This window comes from Erinaceus europaeus, chromosome 9 (genome assembly GCF_950295315.1).
Source record: "Erinaceus europaeus chromosome 9, mEriEur2.1, whole genome shotgun sequence".
Classification (NCBI taxonomy): domain Eukaryota; kingdom Metazoa; phylum Chordata; class Mammalia; order Eulipotyphla; family Erinaceidae; genus Erinaceus; species Erinaceus europaeus.
In genome coordinates this window covers 81,097,621-81,123,855 of record NC_080170.1, presented here as the reverse complement: position 1 = coordinate 81,123,855, position 26,235 = coordinate 81,097,621, and the positions used below count along the sequence as shown (strand labels likewise).

The 26,235-nt window shown below is 38.9% G+C and overlaps 1 protein-coding gene and 2 pseudogenes across 2 annotated transcripts in view; all 3 read left to right on the top strand.

The window, feature by feature from the left end:
* Positions 1 to 26,235, top strand: part of STXBP5L (syntaxin binding protein 5L) — a 151,250-nt gene that overhangs the window by 45,090 nt on the left and 79,925 nt on the right. Inside the window, exons 10-13 of one of the 2 annotated variants that reach the window (XM_060198281.1) lie at positions 2,225 to 2,394; positions 5,721 to 5,846; positions 23,544 to 23,695; positions 25,277 to 25,348. In XM_060198281.1, coding sequence (XP_060054264.1) covers positions 2,225 to 2,394; positions 5,721 to 5,846; positions 23,544 to 23,695; positions 25,277 to 25,348 — 520 coding nt within the window. The remainder of the gene's footprint in view (positions 1 to 2,224; positions 2,395 to 5,720; positions 5,847 to 23,543; positions 23,696 to 25,276; positions 25,349 to 26,235) is intronic. The other variant, XM_060198282.1, reaches the window with a different exon arrangement.
* Positions 11,400 to 13,196, top strand: LOC103125295 (divergent protein kinase domain 1A-like; annotated as a pseudogene).
* LOC132540197 (Y-box-binding protein 1-like) lies at positions 16,548 to 18,026 on the top strand (annotated as a pseudogene).

Here is a 26,235-nt window from a genome sequence, read left to right as displayed (position 1 = left end):
TGAGAAGCCTAGGCTTAATTCTGACTTTACCTTTGCGATTCTGAGCAAATCATAGTATATTAATCAATAGAAAAGTGTTAGATAAGATTCACTTTGATCATCTTTATAACATTTTGTCTAGATAAAATTAAAAATAACAAACTAGAAATAATCATATCAGTTTCATAGGGTTTTTCTATGGTTATGTAAAGCATTAACTCTTATCTCAAGAGTATAATGAAGACTCTATGCTTAGTAATTTACAGTCACTAGGGAGTATTTACTTACTTATTTATGAGGAAAGAGAGAGAGCCAGAGCATTACTCCAGCACTTGAATGCCAGGACTCAACTTCTGGACCTCATGTTTGAAGTGTCTAATGCTTTATCTACTGTGCAACCTCCTAGACCATACTAGAAAAAAAATTTTTTTTTGTAGCTTTAAGATAATTATGTTCACTAGTATTACTATACTTACTGTGACATGTTTATAAGTTTTGAACCTCAAAAATAATGCTTATGTTATAAAAATCAGTCTTGAAGCAGTTAATGTGATCATAGTTTATTTTAATGTGGAAACATTGTTGTTAAAATTTCGGAGGCTCTTGCTGGGCGGGTAGCTTCACGGCGGGTAACAGAGACGCGGAGACAATGGCTGGGCAGGGAAGCTGTATTTCTTTATTCAGGAACCACGATTCATAAACTAAGACAAACTAATCACCAAACAGAACTCTGCTGTCTCTTTGCAGTGGCGCAAGCACTCTCTCTTTTACTCTGGAACTCAGGAACTCTTGGACTCAGGAACTCTCGGACTCAGGAACCCTCTGAAACTCTGACACACTGGAACTCTCTCTTACTCTGTAACCCTGAAACTCTCGAACTCAGGAACTCTCCAACTCTGGCACTCTCGAACTCAAGAACCCTCTCCCGGGGTTCCTTTGGGGCGGGGCCAAGCGGCCCGCGAAATTAGCAGGCCTGATCCAATTCTCTTGGCGGGGGGGAGGGCTAGAACAAACCAATGTAAAGCATACGACAATTCCCCCTTTTCTTTTTAACTAAAGGACTGGGTTACAGAGTAAGAGAGAGTTCCAGTGTGCCAGAGTTTCAGAGGGCTCTCAAGTACGAGAGTTCCAGAGTGCCAGAGTGACAGAGTTCCTGAGTTCCTGAGTTCGAGAGTTTCAGAGTTACAGAGTAAGAGAGAGTGCCAGAGAGACAGAGTTCCTGGGTTCCTGAGTTCCAGAGTAAGAGACGGTTCCTGAGTTCGAGAGTGAGAGAGTGCTTGTGCCGCCGCAAAGAGACAGCGGAGTTCTGTTTGGTGATTAGTTTGTCTTAGTTTATGAATCGTTGTTCCTGAATAAAGAAATACAGCTTCCCTGCCCAGCCGTTGTCTCCGCGTCTCTGTTACCCGCCGTGAAGCCAACTTGCCCAGCTAGAGCCTACGAATTTTAACAACAAAACATTTTTAGGGGGCCCGGTGGTGGCGCACTTGGTTTAGCACACATGTTACAGTGCACTAGGACTCGGGTTTGAGCCCCAGGTCCCCTCTGCAGAGGGAAAGCTTTGCAAGTGTTGAAGCAGGGCTGCAGGTGTTTCTCTGTCTCTCTCCCTCTCTATCTCCTCCTTCCCTCTCAAGTTCTGACTGTCTCTATCCAATACATAAAGATAATAAAAATATAAAAAAAATTTAGTTTCAGATTTTTAAATCACATTTTTATTCTAATATGCTATGCTTTTCACTACGTAATTCTGACCAAGCTAATGAAATTAAACAAGTAAGAATGAAACTAATGAAAAAAAAAACATAGAATTTATTTTGGAAAGAAATTACTGAATTGATTCAAAGTCAAAATATATTCTAGCATTTTTCATTAAAAGCTTGTATTAGAGTAGTTTATTATGTTTAGATACACATATTTAATTTCTTTCACAGTATAATAACACTCGTTTCTCCTTTTATTTCATTACATATGGTATTTTAAGGAATATTTACTGTGTAAAATTTTATCTCCACTGGTAAGTATTTTTCTGAGAACTCTGAAGAATTAAGCTATATTTCTCATTTCTTGTGCATCCCATTGAATACTCCATATGGTTTATTATTGAATTTATCTGTGGGCATCTCAATTTTACTGTAAATTGAACATATTAACTTGTCAAAATGTGAATAACTGCTACTACAAATTGTCATATTTTGATGTGATTGTGTATTACTGTGACTTAGATTAAAGTAAAGCCTTATTTTTTAAGTCATTAGAGGTACGACTTCAGTATGACATTGAGGACATTATTACCCCGGAAACAGAAACAAGTCCCGCATTTCCAGATCTCTCATCTCAGCTTCCTTCAAGAAGTCTTTCTGGGAGCACTAACACTGTGGCTAGTGAAGGAGTTACAAAGGACAGTATTCCATGCCTCAAGTAAGAGTTACTACCAAATTTTAAGATAATTTTACATATTTATCTTATAATTCTTTGAAAATTCATCAGAATAATTTTTCAGTAAGTTACTAAGTGATGTTGGTCTTTTCTTTAAATATCTATAAAAAGAGCAAACTTTTAATCTTTTCCTTACTAATTCATGTATTTCCTTCTTAAAAGGACCCTAAAGAAAGCATGTCTTTGATAAACTGGTAAAATATTTATTAGGTGGGAAACTTTGCAACTTGCTTGGTATATCCCAATTGAGAAAATCTAGTTAGGGAATTTCTTTGACTTTCTTAGAATCAAATGAAAATCAGATTTACTGTCTCTTACAAGAAATCTTTTGTTATTATAAGAGGGTTTCTCTCCTCACTACTTGCATATTGCATAATGCTTTTTTCACTGTTGCTATTTGACAATAAGCTATATTCTTTCTGTTTATATAAATGAAAACTTAAGGGCAATCAAGAACACAGTGATTGCGTGTGTGTGTGTGTGTGTGTGTGTGTGTGTGTGTGTGTGTGTGTGTTTGCAAATTTATCTTTGCCACCTGGGTTATGCTGGGGCTTTCTCCACTACACCATTTTGCCTTAGTTAAATGATCTCTACTAAAATGAGATCCAATTGAGAAGAAAAAAAAAAAATTATCACAATCAAGAAAGCACAGTAGCTTGATTTGGGTATTAACCAAGAAGGCCCATTTAATGAAGTTTTGGCCTTAAAAATTATAACGAAGGAAAAAAATTAAATCAGCAAAAATCTGGTAGTGATAAGAAATTAGCAGTAATAGTTATTGAAGCATAATAAAAGCATTTATGTTCATTTGTAAGGATAATCAATCTTAAGGATAAAAAAAGAAGTTAGAAGGATAAAATTGATATAATACTGTTTTCTTTCTATGTTACATCTAAAATCCTAGGGTCCCTATAGCTTATGATATGATCCATGCCTTGCTAAATTATATGTGTTCATATCTAGATCACTTTCTTTTAATGGATTTAGCTTCTTATATACACTAGTTGATAAATAGGCATTTCAGCAAGGCAACTCATTTTGGCACTATTTTCTTTCTTAGAAATCTATACATGTTTAGATGATTATTTGATTTATTTTTGCTTTTGTATTTTTTGCTGTGTAAAATGGATGGTTGTTATGAGCTTCATTAAGGGACCACTTTTTTAGATGCAAAGTAGATAAGGGGATTTACTAAAGATTATCTGCTGAAGGAACAGTCCAAACAGAAGGAAATTTTAAAGCAAAATACCTTTAAGTACCAGTCATATCTGAGGAACAGTAAGGATGACAGTGCAGCTAAAACAAAGGAAACAGATGGGCTATAGAAGGGAGGAGGAGATGAAATCCTATACCAAATAGAGTGCAAATTATGGGCCATTGTAAGAATCTCAGGTAATCTAATCCTAATTACATACAGTCATTGTAGGTGTTTTTAAATGGAGAGATGACAAAATAGCTACTGAAAATTTAAATTGTTCACTTTGGTGACTCTGTTGAAAATGGATTTGAGGATCAAAGTGAAGGGCAGGAACCAAAAGACCATTAAGGAGGCTATTACAATGATACTATTACAGTGATGCTAAGGGGAGTATATTCAGCAAATAAAAATAAGAATACCTACTTAGATAAAGATTTCAGGTAAACAGTGAAATTTTTTTAAAGATTAGTGTATTCTACACAATGCCATGAGCATACCTTTAGTTTAAAATAAAATATTTTGCTGTTTATTTGAAATTTCTATTTAAATATCCTCCCCTCTCCCCCGTTGGGTCAACTCTAACTAGGATAATAGCAGAGAGAATTAAAAGTGGTCACATCCTTTGAAGATAACATAAATAGCACTTGAAAATTGACTACAGGTGACATATAAGAGGATACTTAAGTCAGTTTTGTACCATTTTATCAGGGAGTTAATGGTTTAAAGTTGTTGATATACATGGATAGAATGTCTGATCTCACCATGATAGGTATTTGCAAAACATTCCCACCCCCAGCCTAGGCCCTGTTCTGCCATCATGCACTAGGACCCAAACGCCCCCCACTCAACCCCTTCCCTCCCCCTCCTTCCCTGGAGTCCTTTGCTTTGGTTCAATACACCAAAGCCTGTCTATGTTTTACTTTTTGCTTTCCCTTTCTGCCCTTGTTTCTTAAATTCTGCCTATGAGTGAGATCATCCAGTATTCATTCTTCTCTTTTTGGCTTATCTCACTTAACAAGATTCTGCTAAGCTTCATCCATGTACATCTATGAGGATATCATATGTTAGAAAGGACAGTAATGTCAAATGTAGGACAGATCATGAAGGTGAAGAACCCTTTTATACTGCTGATAGAATTGTAAATTAGTCCAACTCCTGCGGAGAGCAGTCTATAAAATTCTCAGAATGCCAGAAATGGACCTACCCTATAACCCCAAAATTCCTCTCCTGGGGATATATCTGAAGAAAGCAAATATAGCCATCCAAGGAGATATATATACACTATTGTTTATAGTAAAACACTTTATTTATTATTTTTTTCTTTATTTTTTGGATAGAGACAGCCAGAAATTGAGAGGAAGGGGGAGATAGGGAGACAGACACCTGCAGCCCTGCTTCACCACTTGTGAAGCTTTCTCCCTGCAGGTGGGGCCTGAGGGCTTGAACCTGGGTCCTTGCGCACTGTAACATGTGTGCTCAACCAGGTGTGCCACCACCCAGCCCCTAGTAAAACACTTTATAATAGCCCAAATTTGGAAGCAACCCAGATGTCCAGTTCTTCTTCTTCTAGCGTTTGCTCTTCTTCCGTAGCCAGTCAACAGCGTCAAGTTGAGCCTGATGTCTGCTTGTTGCTGGCTTTGAAAGTGACTGGGATCCATGTAGATTCAGTCGGCTAGGAAGGATCGTCAGTTTCCCCAATAAATGGGTACTCACGGGATGCACCACGAGAAGGTCGATCCAATGCATCCCAATGCATGTCCAGTGAAAGATGAATAGTTAAGAAAGTTGTGATGTATAGTATATGAATACTCTTCAGCTATTAAAAATGATGACATCATCTCCTTAGTTTTATTATTATTATAGTAAATATATGGAAGGATAGAAGTTGCTATCAACTGGAATAGAGAAGGCTGAAAGTAGAGCAGATATAGAGGGATATAGATATAGAACAGATGTGGCTTTGATGTATTTTTAGAAACCTTGAAAACACTGTTCACCCTAAATGCTTGACGTTGTATATTTCTATAGTGAGCCTCCATGTAAATTCTGATTAGCATGAGTATAGTTACTTAAAGTGTAAGGACAGGACTACTTTGCACCTTTTTTCTAGTGTGAAGACTCGACCTGTGCGGATGCCTCCAGGCTATCAAGCAGAACTTGTTATTCAGCTGGTATGGGCAGATGGTGAACCTCCACAGCAGATTACTAGTCTTGCTGTAAGCTCTGCATATGGAATGTAAGTAGCTAAATACTCTTAGCTAATAGGTATTATTTAATGTATTTGAAATATCTAGATACTTCTTTAAAAATATCTAAGTGGAGTCCTAAAATGAAAATAAGTGCCTACCTGGATATTTATTAAGTTGAACACGATGTAGGAACTGTAATTTAAATATAAATTGTTTATTTGCCCTCACTCTCCCTGAATGCCAAATTGTGTCAGTATTCTCATTTTTAATGCTACTAGGTAGTTAGTAGGATGTCACTGGGCATGTACCTTCTGCTTATTTTCATCCTTGTATTTCTTTTTTGTATACTTAAAAAATTTATTATGTTTATTTGATAGAGACAGCTAGATATCGAGATAGGAGACGGAGATAGAACGGAAGAGAGACAGAGAGACACTTGCAGACTTGCTTCACCACTTGTGAAGCTCTCTCCCTACAGGTAGGGACTGGGGGGCTTGAACCCGGGTCCTTGTGCATTGTAGCATGTCCACTCAACCAGATGTGCTAACACCCATCCCCGATACTTTTTTTATTTGTCATTAGAGTTCACCAATTCTCCTTTTAATTGTGTCTATATTGAAAATGGAGTTCAGTTTTATCTATTTATTTTGAAATTCTAGGTCTTCTATATGGTTCTTTCTAAAGTTTCTTGTTGGTAATAAGGGGCAGCTCACTTCTGTGGGGGCTGAGCACTTACATGCAAGGACTCAGATTTGAGCCCCTGCTTCTCACCTGTGGGGGAGGGGGGAGTGCTTCATGAACAGTGATACAAGTCTGCAAGGTGTCTGTCTTTCTATTTCCTCTTTATTTCTTGACTTCTCTCTCTCCTATGAAATAAAATAAAATAGAAAAAGAAAAAAGAAAAAAATGGCTGCTGGGGAGGTAGATTTATAGTGCCAGCACTGAGCCCCAGTGATAACCCTGATGGCCATAAAATAAATAAATATTCTTGTTATCTTCTAGAATTATTATTCTCATATTTTATTTCCTAGAATATGTTAAATAGTTATTTTTAATGTGTATTCAATAACTCTATCCAATCAAGTTTATTATTTGTCTTGGATTTTGTTTACATCATTATGTCTTCATAACCTAGATTTGCATTTTGGTTTTGTTTCTATGCTTTTAGTTTTACATTATATGATATATATGTGGACATAATGAAGAAATTTTGAAGTTCTAACTGGTGTTAAATACTACCCAAAAAGTATGGCAAAGCTAAGAGGCCATAGAAAGCTCAGGACATTGTTTTGTTTTGTTTTGTTTTGTTTTTTCCACCAGGGTTATCACTGAGACTCCATTACTACATGACCCCACTATTGCCAGCAACCCTCTTTTTAAAAAAATAATTTTCTTTGTTTTTGATAAAGGATGAGAGAGAAAAAAGGAGGAGACAAAGGAGAGATACTAGTAGCACTGTTCCATTGCTTGAGAAGCTTTCCCCTCCTATTGGGGACCAGGGGCTTAAACCTGGATCCTCATGGATGGTAAAGAGTGTGCTCAACCAGTACATCTCCATCCAGTCCCAGAACATATATATGAACCTGTGTAACCTCTGAGTCCCTATTAGTCTGAGCTCAAAGTTCATGACCATATCTGGGAATATTCCAGGCTACATTTATTTCAGGACCAATCTTCCTCAAGTGGCAGGGCAGGATGACCTGGCCTCCCTTCAGAGACTGGAGCAGTCCCTACCATTACTGCTTTTTTTTTTAGTGATTTAATAATAATTAACAAGATTGTAAGATAAGAGGGGTACAATTAAATACGATTCCCACCACCAGAGTTCCATATTCCATCACCTCCATTGGAAGCTTCCCTATTCTTTCCCTCTGGGAGTATGGACCAAAGATCTTTATGAGGAACAGAAGGTGGAAGCTCTGGCTTCTATAATTGCTTTTCCACTGGTCATGGGCATTGACAGGTTAATCCATACCTCTAACCTGTTTCTTTCCCTAGTGGGGTAGGGGTCTGGTGAGGTGGGGTTCCGGGGTACCATTGTGAGGTCATCTGCCCAGGGAAGTCAGGTTGGCATCATGGTAGCATCTGCAACTTAGTGGCTGAAAAGTATTAAGATATAAAGCAGAAAAATTCTTTAGTAATCAGGAACCAAAAGATAGCAGATGAGATTTGGGGTCTTTTTGTTGAAGAAGCTAGGAAGTCTACTTTAGGTATATTCAAAGGGACCTATGACTTCAGTAATTTTTGCCTGAGCCCAAGGGCTAGCATGTAGGTGGGCTAAAGGTATTGTCTGGGAATATGGTGTCAGAGTTGGGAATAGGACTAGATAGCCATATCAGGGCAGAGAGAAGCTCCCAAATATGGGAATAAATAAATACTAAATAAATAAATACTATAACTATAAACCACATTGGTCTGACCTGGGGCCCATATCTATTCATATTTAGCAGAGGAGCTCTGCATCCCTGTCGGTCTGAGCTCACATTCCATCGTCATATCTAGGAACATTCTAGGCTGCACTCATTTCAAGATCAGTCTTCTTTGAGTGGCAGAGTATGTTGACCCAGCCTCCCTTCGGAAAGTGGGGCAGTTTCTACCATTGTTGTTCTATATTGAGGGCAAGGTCCTGTAGAGGCCCACATAGAGCTGCTTTATAGTGAGGACAGAGTCCTGGGAAGGCCCACATAGAGGGCTTATGTGATGATGTTCCTGATGAAAGTGACCACTGAAAACATCTGTCTTTGAAAGTTGCCTTTTATTTACTCTAAAACTAATTTAATTCTAGTTCATCCTTATCTTTAGGTTGTAATCCTACATAAATTGGGTGGCCTGAAAAAAAAAAAGTTGGCTTTTCAGCCACTGGGTCCCAAATGTTAGCATGATGGACAGACAACCCTACCATAGTGTCCTGGAGCTCCAATTCCCCAGAATACTGCCCCAGTAGGGAAAGAGAGAGGCAGGCTAGGAATATGGATCAACCTGTCAATGCCCATCTTCAGCTGGGAAGCAATTACAGAAGCCAGACCTTCAACCTTCTGCATCTCCCAATGACCTTGGTTCCATACTCCCAGAGGGCTAAAGAATAGGAAAGCTATCGAGGGAGGGGATGGGATACTTAGTTCCGGTGGTGGGAATTGTGTGAAGCTGCACCCCTCTTATCGTATGGTTTTCTCAATGTTTCCTTTTTATAAATAAATTTTTTTAAAAAGTTGCGTGGCCTGGGTAGTGGTACAGTAGATAAAGCACAGGACTCTCAATCCCCAGAAGCAGATGAACCAGAATGATGTCTAGTTCTCTTTCTTTCCTCCCTCTCTCTCTCTCTCCATATATTTTTTCATGAATAAATAAATAAAATATTTTAAATATCATATCATAATACCCTTTTCCACAACAGAATTATCATTGAGGCTCTGTGTCTACATGATTCCTCTGCTCCCTCTCAGCTCATTTTTTTTTCCTTTCATTGCCAGAGATGGGTAGGGAGAGAGAAAGAGCAAAGAGATATCTTAACACCACTCCACCACTAGCGAAGTTTTCTCTGTTCATAGTGCTAATGTAGTGTGTGGGATTCAAACCTGCAGGTGAGGACCAGGGGCTTGAACTCAGGGTCTTTGGGAAAGGTAATATATGTGCTCACCTGGCCCCTGTTTGATTCTTCTTATCTTATTAATTTTTTACATTGTGATCACTAGGTTCACATATAAGATTGTTTAACAACTATATATATACATTGATCTGTTTTGAGTTCCATGGTACTTCTATTTGATGATGAACAAGCTACTATTATGTGAGTGCATGCAGGGACCAGTCTCCTGTGAGTTGCTGTGAGCAACCTGATTCACATGCACAGCCCTTCAGTTATCCTATTTCTCTCTTCTTCCTCCCTCCTTTTTCTCTCCCCTTTTCAAGAATTGTCAGTAACAGAACAAGAGCAGCGATCTGGCACATGTGATACCAGGGATCAAACTTGTAAATCCATCATTTTTGTACTATGCCACCTCCTGGACCACAGTTAACTTATTTAATCTTCTAGTTTCATATTTGCACAGAGGAATGTCACTGATTTTTGTACATCGACTATGTAGCCTGTCACCTTACTATATCACTTAGTAATTTCCAGGAGTTTTCTACAGGATGCTTTTGAATTTTCCATATATACTATATGATCTGCAAACTGAAAATCTGACTTCTTTTCTTCCAATCTGTACTCTTTTAATTCCTATCTCTTGTTAATTGCTGAGATTCCACAATTATGTTGAGTAGCAATGGTGATAGTGGGCAGCCTTGTCTTATACCTCATTAAAGTGGGAAAACGGAAGTCAGGCGGTAGTGCAGCGGGTTAAGCACCCGTGGTGCAAAGCGCAAGGACCCGGTTCCAGCCCCTGGCTCCCCACCTGTAAAGGGTTCGCTTCACAGGCGGTGAAGCAGGTCTGCAGGTTTCTATCTTTCTCTCTCCCTCTCTATCTTTTCCTCCTCTCTCCATTTCTCTCTGTCCCATCCAACAATGACGACATCAACAACAATAATAACTACAACAACAATGAAAGCAAGGGCAACAAAAAGGAAATAAATAAATACTAAAAACTCTAAAAAAAATTAAGTTAAAAAAATAAAATAAAGTGGGAAAACTTACTCATCTCTGAGTATAATGTAGGCATAGGTTTGCTGTAGATAAATTCAACTAATTTGAGGAATTTTCTATCTATCTCCATTCCTTTTTAATGGTGGGACTTAAAAAACAAGGACAGAAAGGAAAAACATTGAAAATTGGTCAGATGAAATTGGGCTTGTTCTTGGCAAAGTGAATTGGTGTACTGCACCAAAGCAAAGGTGTACTGCACCAAAGCAAAGGACTCTGGGGAAGGGAGGGGTGGAGAGGGTCTTGAGATCCTGGTACATGAGGGTGGAAAGGTCCTAAACTGGGAGTAAGAATATTTTGCAGACACTTATTACAGGGAGATGAGAAACTGTATGCATGTATCAACAACCATTAACCCCCAAGAAGCTATTCTGTTGCCTTCCTCATGGAGTTCCCAGCTGTGGACTTTTACATCACCTGTCCTCTTTATGCCACATTCCATAGGATTTTTGGTCAGGATGGAAATCCTCTCTCCATATGCTGCTCCCAACTGCCTCTTGCATGTTCCACCTCTGCACCCCAATTCCCATAAGATACACAGATATCTTTGGGTTCCTAGGGCAGTGAGCAGGTGGATACATCGTTCTCACTGCTTCATTAGTTGTGAACATAAGGAGAAATATGGAAGAAGATATAGTGCTAACATCACCTCCATATGTGTCTTTTTAAAAAAAATTATTAGTGATTTAATAATGATTGGCAAGATTGTAGGATAAGAGGAGTACAGTCCCACCACCAGAGTTCCATATGCCCTCCCCTCTATTGGAAGGGTCCCTAGTCTTTATCCCTTGGGAATATGGACCAAAGATTTTTATGGGGTGCAGAAGATGGGAGGTGATTCTGTAATTGCTTCTCTACTGGACATGAGCGTTGACAGGTGGTGGGCAAAGTGTGATTACCATGGGGGAGAAGTCTCTATCCAAGGACCTGGCTGAGTAAACCTGATTACCTCCAGGCTTGCTTCTCCTATGTGAGAATGAAATATCTTTTCTTTCCTGATTGGTGTTTCTTTGTTGGAAGCTAGATTATATATGTGCAATATGCCACCTACAGAGAACTGCAGAGGACTGTAAGAAAATAATATGTGACAAGTACAAAACTGGAGTTATTTATGGGCCTGCATGTAATAGTCAGTGTTACAGAAACACTTTACTTTGGAAAATGTTTATCTACCAAGCCCAACAATTGGATAATCTTTCAGGTGTTGTGAATTGTCAGATGGAAAATAGCACTTCATCTTGATTTTGGAACTGAATTAGAACCAAGAAAATAGTGTTATTTGATAAACCAACTAAGGGAAACACTATAAAGAAATTCACAGAAATGGTCTACAGTCTTTAAAGCAAAGTTGAGTGATGAAGGAAATATCTCTGAACTAGTTAATCTCATCTTGATAGTGGCTGATGGAGACAAATTTGGCCTGGTTTTCCTGGGAGAATCAAAGTCAACATGGGCACTTCAATTCGATGAATTTCTTCTCATGGTGATTCTTCAAGATAAAGAACATACCTGCAAATTAATGGGGTTCTGTGTTGATCTCTATGTGACAGAAAGTGTTGAATATACCTCTTTGTATGGAATCAACCACCCATGGGTCTTTGAACTTTTTTCCCCTCTGGGTTCATATGAAGCATGGATCAGCTGTTCACATCATCAGGGCCTAGAAATGCTAAAATAGCCATTGGACTTCTAGAATTTGTGGAAGATGTTTTCCATAGCCCCTTATGGAAACTTCATCATGTGTGATACTGTTGCAGAAATCATTTCCAAACATGAGACTAGAACCGGGTGTGGTGAATAGAGAGTTCAGTGCACTGGTGGGCAAGAGATCTGGATCTCTTTACAAAGTTCTCTGCCCCAAACAAAGGAACTGTTTATATAGAGTTTTACATCTTGGTTACAAAGAGAATGCAGACATTGGCACACTGAAGGCACTTGATCTTGGGCCCTGATGCTAGTTGGATATGGGGGTCTTATCCTTTGTGGCTAGGCTAGATTCCTCCCTAACTGTCCTGCTTGGGAATATGGAGGGAGAAGGTAAGGTAGCTGCAGTCACTGATTGCTGTGAGGCCCATTGGCACAGAGGAAATACAGACTTAGGATATATGTCTCTATATCACAGAGGAAATACAAATCTCTACCAGGCACATAGATTAAAATGCCTACATAGGGTGAATCAGGAGAGTACATGCTCCATGTTCAAGTATTTTTCCACTTCAATACCAGTATCAAAAATCTAGGCTATAATAAATATGATCTGAAAATGGTAAACATAAGAAAATTGTACCAGACACAAACCTGAAAGAACTTACAAAGGATTGGCAGTATGAGTCTGACTTGGACTGTGTCTGTGGCACAGATTATCAAACTAGCTGTTATTAGAGTACAATGAAGTGCACTTCAGAAGTTATACAACCAAACTTGGCAAAAGCTGGTCAATTACTCGACTACTGTGTGGTGCTCTAAGTGAAATTCATGAAGAACTAGAAAAGCAGTTTACTCTTGTATTGCTCTCAAGGTCACAGCAAATCAAGTGGAAATGGAACATTCTTTGATACTAAATAATCGAAAAACATTTCTGTGGAAGAAAATTTCCTACACAAATGACTCTTAACTCATTTGACCACTATAGAAAACGTATCACTTCTAAAGGTTTTGAATATTTAGTGAATGGCTTCTGATTCAAATCCCTGCAGTAACTTTGCCTTGAACCTAAGAAGCCATCATCTTGAAATACATGTTGACTGCTGAAGTAATGGCAAGAGGTATAGGCTTAAGGATTAACAGGTTCAAAGATTTCATTCTGACCTTCCTAGATGTCCTGTTTCATTCCCCAACACATTTCGCTGTGTAACTATTTTGACTTGACTTAAAAATTAATGCTGTAAAAACCCTCATTCCTTAAACAGTGAGGGTATTTTGTAACTTTGTTAGCTAAAATACCACTGTTGGAGACCTTGTTTGCATTGAAGCTGCTGTTGGAATTTACTAATATCTTAGCATGTAAAGTTTGCACATTAACAGGAATTAAGACTACAGAGAAGGTAAATTAAAATTACTCCTTATAAACAGGGAAAAAATAATATTATTTTAGGACTAGGAGATAGCTCAGTCAGAGTGTGTGCCTCTTACCATACACAAGACCCTGGGTTTGAGCCCCAGTACCACAGGAGTGTCCATGAGTGGTAGAGCATTGCTATGGTGTGTCTTCTCTCTGTGTTTTTTAAATTAAGAAGAAGAAAATGTTGGGCCTAAACAGCTGCTTATAATGTTGTTGCACATGCATACAAAAAAAAAAAAAAAAGAACCTATGCATGTGTCTAGTGAAATGCCTTTTATATCCTCTGCCTATTTTTAAATGAGTTCTACATGTTTTCATTATTGGGTTATTTATTTTGGATATTGCTTTCTTCTCTGATAGCGATTTGCAAATATCTTGTTCCATTGAGTAGGGTTGTCCCCTTTATTGTTTGGTAAAGGCTATTTTATAAGACAGAGTTATTATCTCAGGATACAGTTTTATGTTTCCCCAAAACATGTGCCAGTACACTATACCCACCACCAACATTAAGCTGCTTTGTTATTTCATAGTTGTTTCTGTTGATGTTCATGTACTTTGTAATTTGAAATTTCATTTGTCAATAGTCTTTTTTTTCTTGCTGTTGGAAATAAATCCACAAAGACATCAGTAAAACCAATGTTGAGTACCTGTTATTTTCTATGTATTTTATATAGTGTAAGATAGGAATCAGTTTTGCACTTGCTGCCCAGTTTTCTAAGCATCGTTCATTGAAGAGACTTCCTTCTCCACTGTATGGGTTTGGATTTTTGGTTATCAATAAGCTGTCAATATGTATGGGCCTATTTCTGTACTCTAAATTATTTTTTTTCTGTTTTATTTCAATTCCTTATGGTTTCAATTGCTATAGAATACTTTGAAGTCAGAGAACATGCTGTTTATCTTTTGTTCAAGATTGTTTGGATTATTTGAGGGTTTTTGCAGCTCCATGAAAATTTTATTTCTTTTTACTGTAATGAACAGTGAATTAGGGCCAGGCAGTGGTGCACCTGATTAAGTGCCCACACTACAGTGCACAAGGACCCAGGTTCAAACCTGTTCCCCACCTGTAGGGGGAAAGTTTCATGAGTGGTAAAGCAGGGCTGTAGGTATCTATTTCTTTCCCTCTCTATCTCCCACTCCCATTGCCGGGCTAGCTTCGCGGGTGGGAGAGAGATGACCAGGAACTCATGGCTGAGTGGGAATGCAATCCAATACTTTTATTGATCTGCCTTTATACCTTCTGAGCTGGAAGTGGCAGGTCAGAAAAAGGAACTATGTAGGAGAGTGGGTGGAGAGAGCAAGCTTCCATCTAATCAGTGGGAATTAAACCAATGCCCTGCAGGACCAGTCTCCAGCTGTTTCTAAGGTTCTAACCAGTGGGGATTAAACCAATGCCCTGCAGGCAGGGCGGGTCTCAGACAAAACAATGATTATGTAAATAGACCACAGTGTTAAGCAATACAGAGGGTCTGGCATAATAACCAACACCCATTTCAATTCTCTCTGTCTCTATCCAGTAATAAATAATAAAGTAAATAAAAAAAATTTTTAAAAACAGTGAATTAACATTGATTTATAGACATAAGATTTCAGGAATATATGTATATATAACTCACCAAGGTGCTTCTCTACCTGTCCACATCCCCCTTTACTTCTTATAAAGCCCAAGACAGTTTTGTCACTTTTTATTCCTTCAAATTAATTTGTTGTACTTATCTATAGTCCACATATGAGTGAACTCTAATAGCTGTCTTTCACCCCTTTGCTTATTTAACATAATGTCCTCTAGTTCTATTTTTTCCTGAGTGATATATATAATTCTATCTTTTTTTAATTGCAGAATTGTATTCAATTTAATATATATCCCAGGTCTTTACTGGGAAGAAATACAAGACAGTTATTCACATGTATACTGTTTCTTTTTCTTTCTTTCTTTTTTTTTGCCTCCAGGGTTATTGCTGGGGGCTCAGTGCCTGCACAATGAATCCACTGCTCCTGGAGGCCATTTTTCCTCCTTTTGTTATCCTTGTTGTAGCCTTGTTGTGGTTATTATTGTTGTTGTTGATGTCGTTCATTGTTGGATAGGACAGAGAGAAATGGAGAGAGGAGGGGAAGACAGAGAGGGGGAGAGAAAGATAGACACCTGAAGACCTGCTGAAGCCTGTGAAGTGACTCCCCTGCAGGTGGGGAGCCGGGGCTTGAACTAAGATTCTTACGTGGGTACTTACATTTTGTGCCACATGCGCTTAACCAGCTGTGCCACTGCCCGACACCCTGTATACTGTTTCTTATCTCCCTGTGATAAGTGTTTGCATACCATACCCGAAAACTTTCTCAACCCTGGTGTAGTGGATCAATCTTCTCTTTTAGAGTCTGCAGCTATGATAAAGTAACATTTTTTTCTCACAGAAAGAGTCAGTTCCTGAGTCTGTTGACTTTTGCTATGCTCTAAGGATGGTAACTAAGAACTTTCTCATTTGGTTATAGTTTGTGAGACACACCAATGTAAATTCAGGTGGCCATTAGAGAGACATGTAGTGTTGTCACCCAGCACAAAATAAAAAACCAGGGTGTAAGCTGTTTTATTATTTTTTGGTGAGTTAATAATTTTATTAGTTTTCATTACATTTGTTGGCCCATGGGTACAATTTCTCATCTCCCCATGCAAATACTCACTCCCCCAAATTAGGTTCTTTTCCACTGTGTACCACAACCCCAAACTCACCCTACCTCAGAGTATTTTGCTCTGATGAAATGCACTAAACCCAGTCCCCACTTTGTGTTTTCCCTTTCTTAAATGCCCAGTCCTCACCAGCAGTGCTACAGGTGCCTCTCCTTCCTCCTCTTGTCAAAAAAAAAAAAAAAAAAAAAAAAGCAGTGACAGGGACACAGATAAGGCAGTACTGAGAGGGAAGTTCAGAGCCATACAAGCTCAAGTAAACAACTTGACTACACACCTTAAAGACTTAGAAGAGGAACAAAGGAACCCTAAAGCAACCAAAATGACTGAAATAACTAAAATTAGGGTAGAAATAAATAACATCGAATATGAAAGAACAATTCAAAGAAGCCAAATATTGGTTCTTTGAAAGAGTAAACAAAAATTGGCAAACCCTTAGTCAGACTCACAAAAGAAGGAGGGGGGGGAGGAGAAGGAGAAGACTCAAGCAGTGACAGATAGAAACAGTGCAGTCACGAAGGTGCCAAACCCCAGCAACAATCCTAGTAAAAAAAAGAAAAAAAAGTTTCGAGTTTGATCAGTAGCGGGAGCAGAGAGCGGACCCCAGAGATCCCTGAGCAGCCCCACCGCCTCCCCCTGGCCTAGTTACCATCACACCCCAGGAGGAGCTACAGCTACAGCAGCCGGCCCCAGTCACCATCACCGCAACCATAAGCAGCCGCCCACAGCCCCCGCCCTCAGCGCAGACAACACCAAGCCCGGTACCACAGGCAGCAGCCCAGGGAGCGACCACGCTGGTGGCCTCACATTGGTGGTGCCTGCCGGCGGGGACAAGAAGGTCATCGCAACAAAGGCTTTGGGAACAGTAAAATGTTAAGGAATGGATATGGTTTCATTAACAGGAATGACACCAAGAAAGATGTATTTGTACACCAGACTGCCATAAAGAAGAATAACCCCAGGAAGTTCCTTCGCAGTGTGGGAGATGGAGAGACTGTGGAGTTTGATGCTGTTGAAAGGGATCAGAGAGTGCTCCTGAAGGCCAGGCCCAACAATGCTGGCCCTACTGCAGGCGAAGGTTCCCACCTTACTACATGCCCTTACTACATGCAGAGACCCTATGGGCATGGACCACAGTATTCCAACCCTCCCGTGCAGGAAGAAGTGATGGAGGGTGCTGACAACCAGGGTGCAGGAGAACAAGGTAGACTAGTGAGACAGAACATGTATCGGGGCTATAGGCCACGATTCTGCAGGGGCCCTCCTCGCCAAAGACAACCTAGAGAGGATGGCAATGAAGAAGATAAGGAAAATCAAAGAGATGAGACCCAAGGTCAGCAGCCACCTCAACGTCTGTACCGCCATAACTTCAATTATCCATGCCCAGAAAACCCTAAACCACAAGATGACCAAGAGACAAAAGCAGCCAATCTACCAGCTGAGAATTCATCCGCTCCCGAGGCTGAGCAGGGCGGGGCTGAGTAAATGCCGGCTTACCATCTCTACCATCATCCAGTTTAGTCATCAACAAGAAATAAATATGAAATTCCAGCAATAAGAAATGAACGAGAGATTGGAACTGAAGACCTTAAGTGCTTGTTTTTTGCCCATTGACCAGATAACCAGAACTATCTGCATTATCTGTGCAGCATGGTGTTTTTATTATTTTTACCTAAAGATGTCTCTTTTTGGCGACAACAAACGTGTTTTGTTTTTGTTTTTTTTAAAAAAGGCCTGGTTTTTCTCAATACACCTTTAAAGGTTTTTAAATTGTTTCATATCTGGTCAAGGTGAGATTTTTAAGAACCTAATTTTTAATTTGTAATAAAAGTTTACAACTTAAATTTTTTTTTAAGAAAGGATTAATTAACAAAACCATAAGGTAGGAGGGGTACAACTCCACACAATTCCCACCACCCAATCTCCATAACCCACCCCCTCCCATGATAGCTTTCCCATTCTCTAGCCCTCTGGGAGCATGGACCCAGGGTCATTGAGGGTTGCAGAAGGTAGAAGGTCTGGCTTCTGTAATTGCTTCTCCGCTGAACATGGGCGTTGACTGGTCGGTCCATACTCCCAGTCTGCTTCTCTCTTTCCCTAGTAAGGTGTGTCTCTGGGGAAGCTGAGCTCCAGGACACATTGGTGGGGTCTTTAATCCAGGGAAGCCTGGCCAGCATCCTGGTGGCATGTGGAACCTGGTAATTGAAAAGAGAGTTAACATACAAAGCCAAACAAATTGTTCAGCAATCATGGACCCAAAGGTTGGAATAGTGGAAAGGAAGTGTTAGGGGGGTACTCACTGCAAACTCTAGTGTACTTCTGCTTTCAGGTATATATTTTACAGTAGTTTACGGATACGTGTGAACATATGCTCTCTCTCACAGAAACTGGTGTATATCTAGGTTTTGGGACTTTGTTAGAAAGTGAACCACCTGAGATGAAATTAGAGTGTACTATAAAAGGAAAGGTCTCACCCAAGTAATGAAGCTGAAGGGTTGTCATTCCACTCGTGAGTCTCTGGACACAGTTTGAGGTGAAGCATGTTGAGGTGGCAATCGTTGCGTTGGTTAGGTTGTGATCGGTGGATGCAATATTATTTGGTATGGATTGGGAGACGCATACGGGTTTGGGCCCTATCCAAGAGTTCCAGGACTGGGGGAAGTAGGGACTCTATAGTGGAGATGTGAGGTTCCTGCTGTCTTAGGGTTCAAAAAGACAATCGATAGTTAATGTTATCATCACATTATTTGGTAATTGGGTTATCTTTGAAAAGTCCTTTTGTTATGGTTTGCTGTACAGTATCCAGTATCTTGTATATAGCTGTGCTATTGGTTGCTTCTAATCTACTTGGTCTAGGCTTTTGAGAGAGTCCACATATCAAATACACAGCCTATATATTAAAAAGATTCAGTTTGTGTTTTGAAAAACTTTGAGACATACAGTTGATTTTCCCCCTCTCATATTAATCAACTACTGATTTATATGTCTACATTTTGCTAGGAGAGTACATAAACACCATTCCCACCACCAAAAGACTGTGACCCATCCCTCCCACCCACTCCCACCCCCCTCTGGCCCAGGAAGCTGCATGTCTACCCCTCACCACTGGGTTTTTACTTTGGTGCCCTACTTACAATTTGATCAGGTCCTGCTTTTAGTTTCCCTTTCAGATCTTCTTACTCAACTTCTGTTGATGAGTGGGATCATCCCATACCCATCTTTATCTTTCTGACTTAGTTCACTTAACATAATTCCTTCTAGCTCTGTCCAAGATGGGTCAGAGAAGGTGGGTTCATTGTTCTTGATAGCTGCATAGTATTCCATTGTGTATATATACCACAGCTTTCTCAGCCACTCATCTGTTGTTGGGCACCTGGGTTGCTTCCAGTTTTTAGCTATTATGAATTGTGCTGCTATGAACATAGAAGTACACACCTCTTTTTGGTTGGGTGTTATGGAGTCCTTGGGGTATAACCCCAGGAGAGGAATTACTGGATCATATGGAAGGTCCATGTCTAGCCTTCTGAGAGTTTTCCAGACTGCTCTCCACAGAGGCTGGACCAATTTACATTCCCACCAGCAATGTAAAAGGGTTCCTCTGTCCCCACAACCTCTCCAGCATTTGTTGCTGCTGTGATTTAAATTTTCTATCAACTCTTTAAATTATTTCTAAAAGCCAATAACCATTTTTTGAAAGAGGAAGGTATGGTCTTGTCTCTTTTAAGTCCTTCTTATTCTTATTGTCATTGGTTTATTCTCAGATGAAATAGAAACCTATTAAAGTAATTATTTCATATGAAAAAACAAGGGCATGCTTTTTCTTTTCCTCGGGAACTCTATTTATTTATACCTAATTTTTAATTTGTAATAAAAGTTTACAACTTAATTTTTTTTTAAAAAGTCAACAAGCTGCAAGCATCTGTTAATAAAGGTCTTAAATAATGAAAAAAAAGTTTCACCTTCTGTTTATCTGTTCTTCAGAAAATGAACCACTTCCATGGCATCAATATAATCTTTATTCTACTTTGTGACTATTTTTTCAAGTTAAGCTTATGTTTTATTTATAGGCAAGTCTGTTACATGCAATGTATAGCTGGGTTTCATTTATTCCACTCATACATTCTGTACCTTTCTAGTGGCAAGTTTAGTCCAGGATTTGATTGGACTAAATCCTTTACTACTACTACTACTAGCGTTTGCCCTTCTTCCGTAGCCAGTCAACAGCATCAGGTTGAGCCTGATGTAAAGTTTCGAGACCTCCTTTGAATCTGGAGAGGTGGCAGTCATTGACTATATGGGTCATAGTCTGTCTGGAGCCACAGGGGCAGTTCGGGTTGTCTCTGGCTCCCCAGTGATGGAACATAGCGGCGCACCGGCCATGGCCTGTTTGATAGCGACTGAGGAGGGCCCAATCATAACGTGCTAGGTCAAAGCCGGGTTGACGCTTGCAGGGGTCTGTGATGAGGTGTTTGTTCTTTACCTCAGCTGACTGCCAACTCTGTTTCCAAGAGTCTGGAACAGAGAAGTTCAGTGTAGGCGTAGGGGACCAGATTGGGTGACGAGACGTCAAGCGTTGGACAGGGTGGGCGAAGATATCCGCGTATATTGGCAGGTCCGGTCGAGCGTAGACGTGGGAAATGAACTTAGATGATGCCGCATCCCGACGAATATCTAGCGGGGTGATGTTGCTAAGAACTGGCAGCCATGGAACCGGGGTGGAACGGATGGTTCCAGAAATTATCCTCATGGAGGAATATAATTTGGAATCGACCAAGTGGACATGGGGGCTACGGAACCATACTGGGGCACAGTATTCTGCAGTGGAATAGCATAATGCCAGAGATGATGATAAGGGTTGATGCTCTTTTTTTTTTAACCTGTGCCTTGATAATTTTGTATATGTGAAATCTAAACAGAAAAGCCCCTTTCAACTTCTTTTATAAGGAAGTTCTGGGGGAGAGGGGAGTGGAGCTTCATTTATCCTTATTATAAAATGTTTTGTAAGATATACTCTTTTGTGGCTATATTTATTTATTTATTTATTTAAGAAAGGAGACATTAACAAAATCATAGGATGGGGGGTACAACTCCACACAATTCCTGCCACCCAATCTCCATATCCCATCCCCTCCCCAATAGCTTTCCCATTCTCTATCCCTCTGGGAACATGGACCCAGGGTCGTTGTGGGTTGCAGAAAGTGGGAGGTCTGGCTTCTGTAATTGCTTCCCCGCAGAACATGGGCGTTGACTGGTCGATCCATACTCCCAGTCTGTTTTGTGGCTATTTTTATCTCTTAGAAGTCCAGTGATAGCCTTGTGGGAGTATCTTTCAGGAGTCGGCCTGTAGTGCAGCGGGCTAAGCGCAGGTGGCGCAAAGCACAAGGACCGGCATAAGGGAGTATCTTTCATAAAAATCCTCTTCCCAAGAAGGCAAGACCATTGAAAAAAAAACAGGCAAATATAAATATAGATAGTTATAGAAATAGTAGTCAACCCATATCTGTGATCTTGGGAGAACTAATGCAGTTTCCAGTAGAGGGAATGGAGACACAGAACTCTGCTGGTGGGAAAGGTATAGAATTATACCCATGTTGGGCTGGGGAGACAGCATAATGATTATGCAAAGAGACTTTCATGCCTGAAGCTCCAAGGTCCCAGGTTTAATCCCTAGCACTACCATAAGCCAGAGCTGAGTAGTGCTCTGGTCTCTCTTCCCTCTCTCTGTATCTCTCATTAAAATAAATAAAATGTTAAAAAAATTATACCCATTATCTTACAATTTTGTGAATCAATATTAAATCACTAATACAAAAAAATTTTTTTAATCTTCCCAGCTCCTTTAGTTTTTTTTAGTATGTCCCTGTGTTTTTGATAGTCTCACAAATATTTGTCTCCGTGTACCTCTATTTGCATTTAGTTTACTAGGTGTTCTGCTACTTTCATGGACTTGTATGTTCAGTTTCTTTTATTACTTCTAGGTAACCCTAATCCATACATTATCTTTCCAATTATCAGATATCAAAGCATTCATTAATTTCTTAAAATTTAAATCTTTCTCTTGTTCCTTCATAAGATCTTTTCTGTATTCAGAAATTTCTATAGTATATTTTATGTTAATGAGTTCTTCACATACTAAATTTCTGTTAGTATCTACATGAAAATTTATTCCTGAATTTTGAATTTCTTGTTAGAACTATATACTGAGGCTGGCAGTAGTGCACCTGGTGGAATGCACCAATGAATGTTAGCATCAAGAAGGACCCAGGTTCAGACTCTTCTGCCCCACTTACAGAGGAAATTTTTCAAATGTAGTGAAGCAGTTCTCTGGGTTTCTCTCCCATAAAATTAAAAAAAAATAACAATATATATCATCCTGAAGATATACTGTTCTCGCCTTGTAATGTCTTGTATTATACTTTTGGTTTGATCACTTGGAACCTGTAGCTGTCACTGAGCTGATCTTTTTACTATACTAAGAGATGCTGCTTCAGTATTACCTTTCCCTCTTGGGGCCCAAGAGTTTATTGGCAGCAATGGAGCTCTATGGGTAGGAGTGGAAAAAATAAACTACTTTCTCTGTTGAACAACCAAGATCATTCTTTATGGGCTTCAGTGGGCCAAAGTGTGTTCCCATCTCCATGTTTCTCTCATTTCCCCACCCTTCTATCACATGTGTGTATGGTTCTACTCAGTAGCCCCTAAATGTCAATCTCTATGGTATTCACTCATTGAGGTCCCATTTCTAGAATATTAAAAGAAAGAAGTCACCTTCTTCACAAGTTTATTTTATTAGTGATTTAATGATGATTGATGAGATTGTGGGATATGAGGGATACAGCTCTCGCCACAAGCTTTGTATCCCTTCCCTTCCATTGGAAGTTCTGCTATTCTTTATCCCTCTGGGAGTATGGACCAAAGGTCTTTATGGGGTACAGAAAGTGAGAGGTCTGGCTTCTGTAATTGCTTCTCTGCTAGACATGAGCATTGACAAGTTGATCCATACTCCCAGCCTGTTTCTATCTTTTCCTAGTGGGATGGGTTTCCAGGATAAGTTGGTGAAGCCCAGGGAAGTCAGGTTGGCATCGTAGTAGCATTTGCAACTTGGTGGCTGAAAAAGCATTAAGATGCAAAGCAGGGGGAACCTTCACAAGTAGGGAAGTAGTGTTGCTGGTATCTCTATCTCCCCTTTCCCTCTATCTAAAAATAAATGTTTAAGGCACAGTAGTATTCCTGACTTTTACACTAATCACTTCCTGGTCTCCTCTGCCCTAAAAAATTACTTTGTAATAATCTTAATTTTAATTCAAAGATAAAAATATTAATGGTTACTTGGTCCACTCTAGTTCCATGTTTTTCTTTCTCAGAGTTGCATTTGGGAACTGCAATGGGTTGGCTGTGGTGGATTTCATTCAGAAGACAGTACTATTAAGCATGGGGACCATTGACCTATATAGATCGAGTGAACTTTACCAGCGACAACCACGGTCTCCTCGAAAAAACAAGCAGTTCATTGCAGGTAGGAAATAAGACAAGATGCTTATCGCATTGATTAGTTCATCTGTTTTCTTTAATTTTTTTAATATGCTATGATGTAGCCTATAATGCCATGTAAGTAAAATCAGGCAGAAACAGAATCTTTGGAAAGATATAAATGGGTTGTTTAGATTTCAATTTACTATTTAAGTTAGGAAGCATCTCACATTTCTTAAAATGGATAACAGGTTGGTTTTCTTTTCATAAGGCCAGCCCCACAGCATGGGAAAAAACCCAGTGCTGTGATATCTTTTCCTCTCTCTTTTAAAGCAAAAGTTAACCCAGAGAGGTGAAACCCTAGCAATGACAAAAAAAAATAAGTAGTAATAACTATTTTTCACTATTTTGAAAGTTTTAGCTATCACATAATCTTACGGGATAATGATTTTCTTGTAAGTATTTTCTCATAAATACATTATTAATTAATATTAAAAATTTCATGGGATAGATTTTTCTTGACAATCAGACTTTTTATGTAATGCCAGGTTACCCAAAAGATTGCCAAAATTTGAATATTTTCTGTGCACTAATATAAATTAGTTAGTAAAAAAAATTAGTTCAGTTAAAATGCTGAGCTAATTTAATGATTAAATTACTACAGCATTCTCACTCATCTATAGATTTAAGTAAATATTTTTTAGACAGTTTATTTAGAAAAACCAAACGATCAGTTTAATATTGAAGCCTTTACTAAATCTTACCCATGCAGAGACTTTTTTAAAATAAAAAATATGTGATAATAGGTGTGCCAAATTAAATTGTTGAATATGATAATAAATAGTCAGTTTTTAGACCAAGGAAAAGTTAACTGATATACTGAAGCTTGTCCCTATCCATGCAATAAAGCTCTCCTTCAGAGCATAGAAGGTTTTACTTTCTGTTAAGAAGTGCTGGACATTTCAAATTCTATAGGTTCTGCTTCTGTCACTACCAACTTTTTAAAGAAAGGCAAGGCAGAAATTATCCTTGCATACACAACAGGTAGTTTTCCTTCATGATTGGGCAACAGAAGGTTGACTTTTGAAAGCTGTTTCCATGCTAAAGACTCAGCTCAATCAGAAAACCTGGATCTATTGCAACATCTAAGCACTGGCTGTGTGTGCACAGAGGGTAACAGAAGGCAATACAATTGTTTTTTCCATTTACCTTAAATCCAATAATACTAGAGCTTAGAATCTTGACTGGTATTATGTTATGCAAGAAGCTTAAGATTTTAATCTTTATATTTAATACTGAAGGTTAAAGACAGTTATGTTGATATAACAAATATATTCTTTATAAACCCAATAAATGAACTATGTAAAAACTATGTAAAAGAAATATACTTTGATTTTCCTAAAATACTCGATTAAATTACTACAGCATTCTCATCATTCATCTATCGCCTCTTTCTAATTAATTTATTTTTTAATATCTCCTTCCTAATTTGATTACCTAAACTTGCTGCAATTCTTCATCTTGGCTGTTCTAGATTCTGGTATGATATCACTTCCTTTCACTTTAGACTATTTCTTTCTCTTTCCTCTGCCTGCTGCTGATGCTGGTGTTCTGGCATGTTCCAAAGACAACTTTTGCATGCGTGGCCTGTCTAACTTTTATCCTGATTTAACGAAACGGATCCGTACTTCCTATCAGAGTAAGTTTTATAAAGGTTAGGCAATTAGCTTTTTAAAATCATAATGCTTGAGTTAAATTAATCAGTCTGTGCTCTGTAATGTGTTTCTTAAAAACACATTAAGCATGCATGCAAATTTTTCTTTTATTATGGAAGTACAACCTATAATTATGCAAATACTTCAAATATTTATTGTCACATACTCATTTACTTATATCCATTGTCTTGGCATTTCTTTCAAACTATGCAGACCATATTAACCCAAGAGTTTACTTTAAGGAGGAAGTGTCCTTATAAGTAAATTGTAAACCTAACAAGTAATGTCAATGGTAAACTTTCTTATATGAGAGTATTATGCCTTTAGCCATTTTATAAAACTGTTTTAAGAAATATCACAACATTTGCTTCTTTTAAATAACTAGATTTCAGAGGCAATCCTAATTTCAGTGACTTATTATTAAAACATAAGCATATATTTCCATACCATTTTTAGGTATCAAATGCTATCAGGTTGGGGAAGTAAGGTTACAAATTAGAGTCACTAATTTTAATGTTTACCACAGTAACAAAAATCTGAAGATGGCTAAAATAAGTCATTCTAAAAACTGAGGAGCTGGCAAGATAGTTCAGCGGGGAGAGTGCCTGCTTTGCCATGTGCATCACCCAGGCTCTTGCGTGACCCCCACAACATAAAGAAACATCAGTGCTATGGTAAAGACCCAGTGATGCCTATAATACAAACTAGTACAGAATGTGTGGGGATTGGAGGTACATTTGATACTAGTTATTATATAGGTGAAAGAAATTTTCTTGCTACCAGCATTATTGCTGAAGATTCATGCTTGCATGATTCTATGCTCCTGGTGGGATTTTCTGGATACAGAGGAATACCATAAAAATCTCTACCA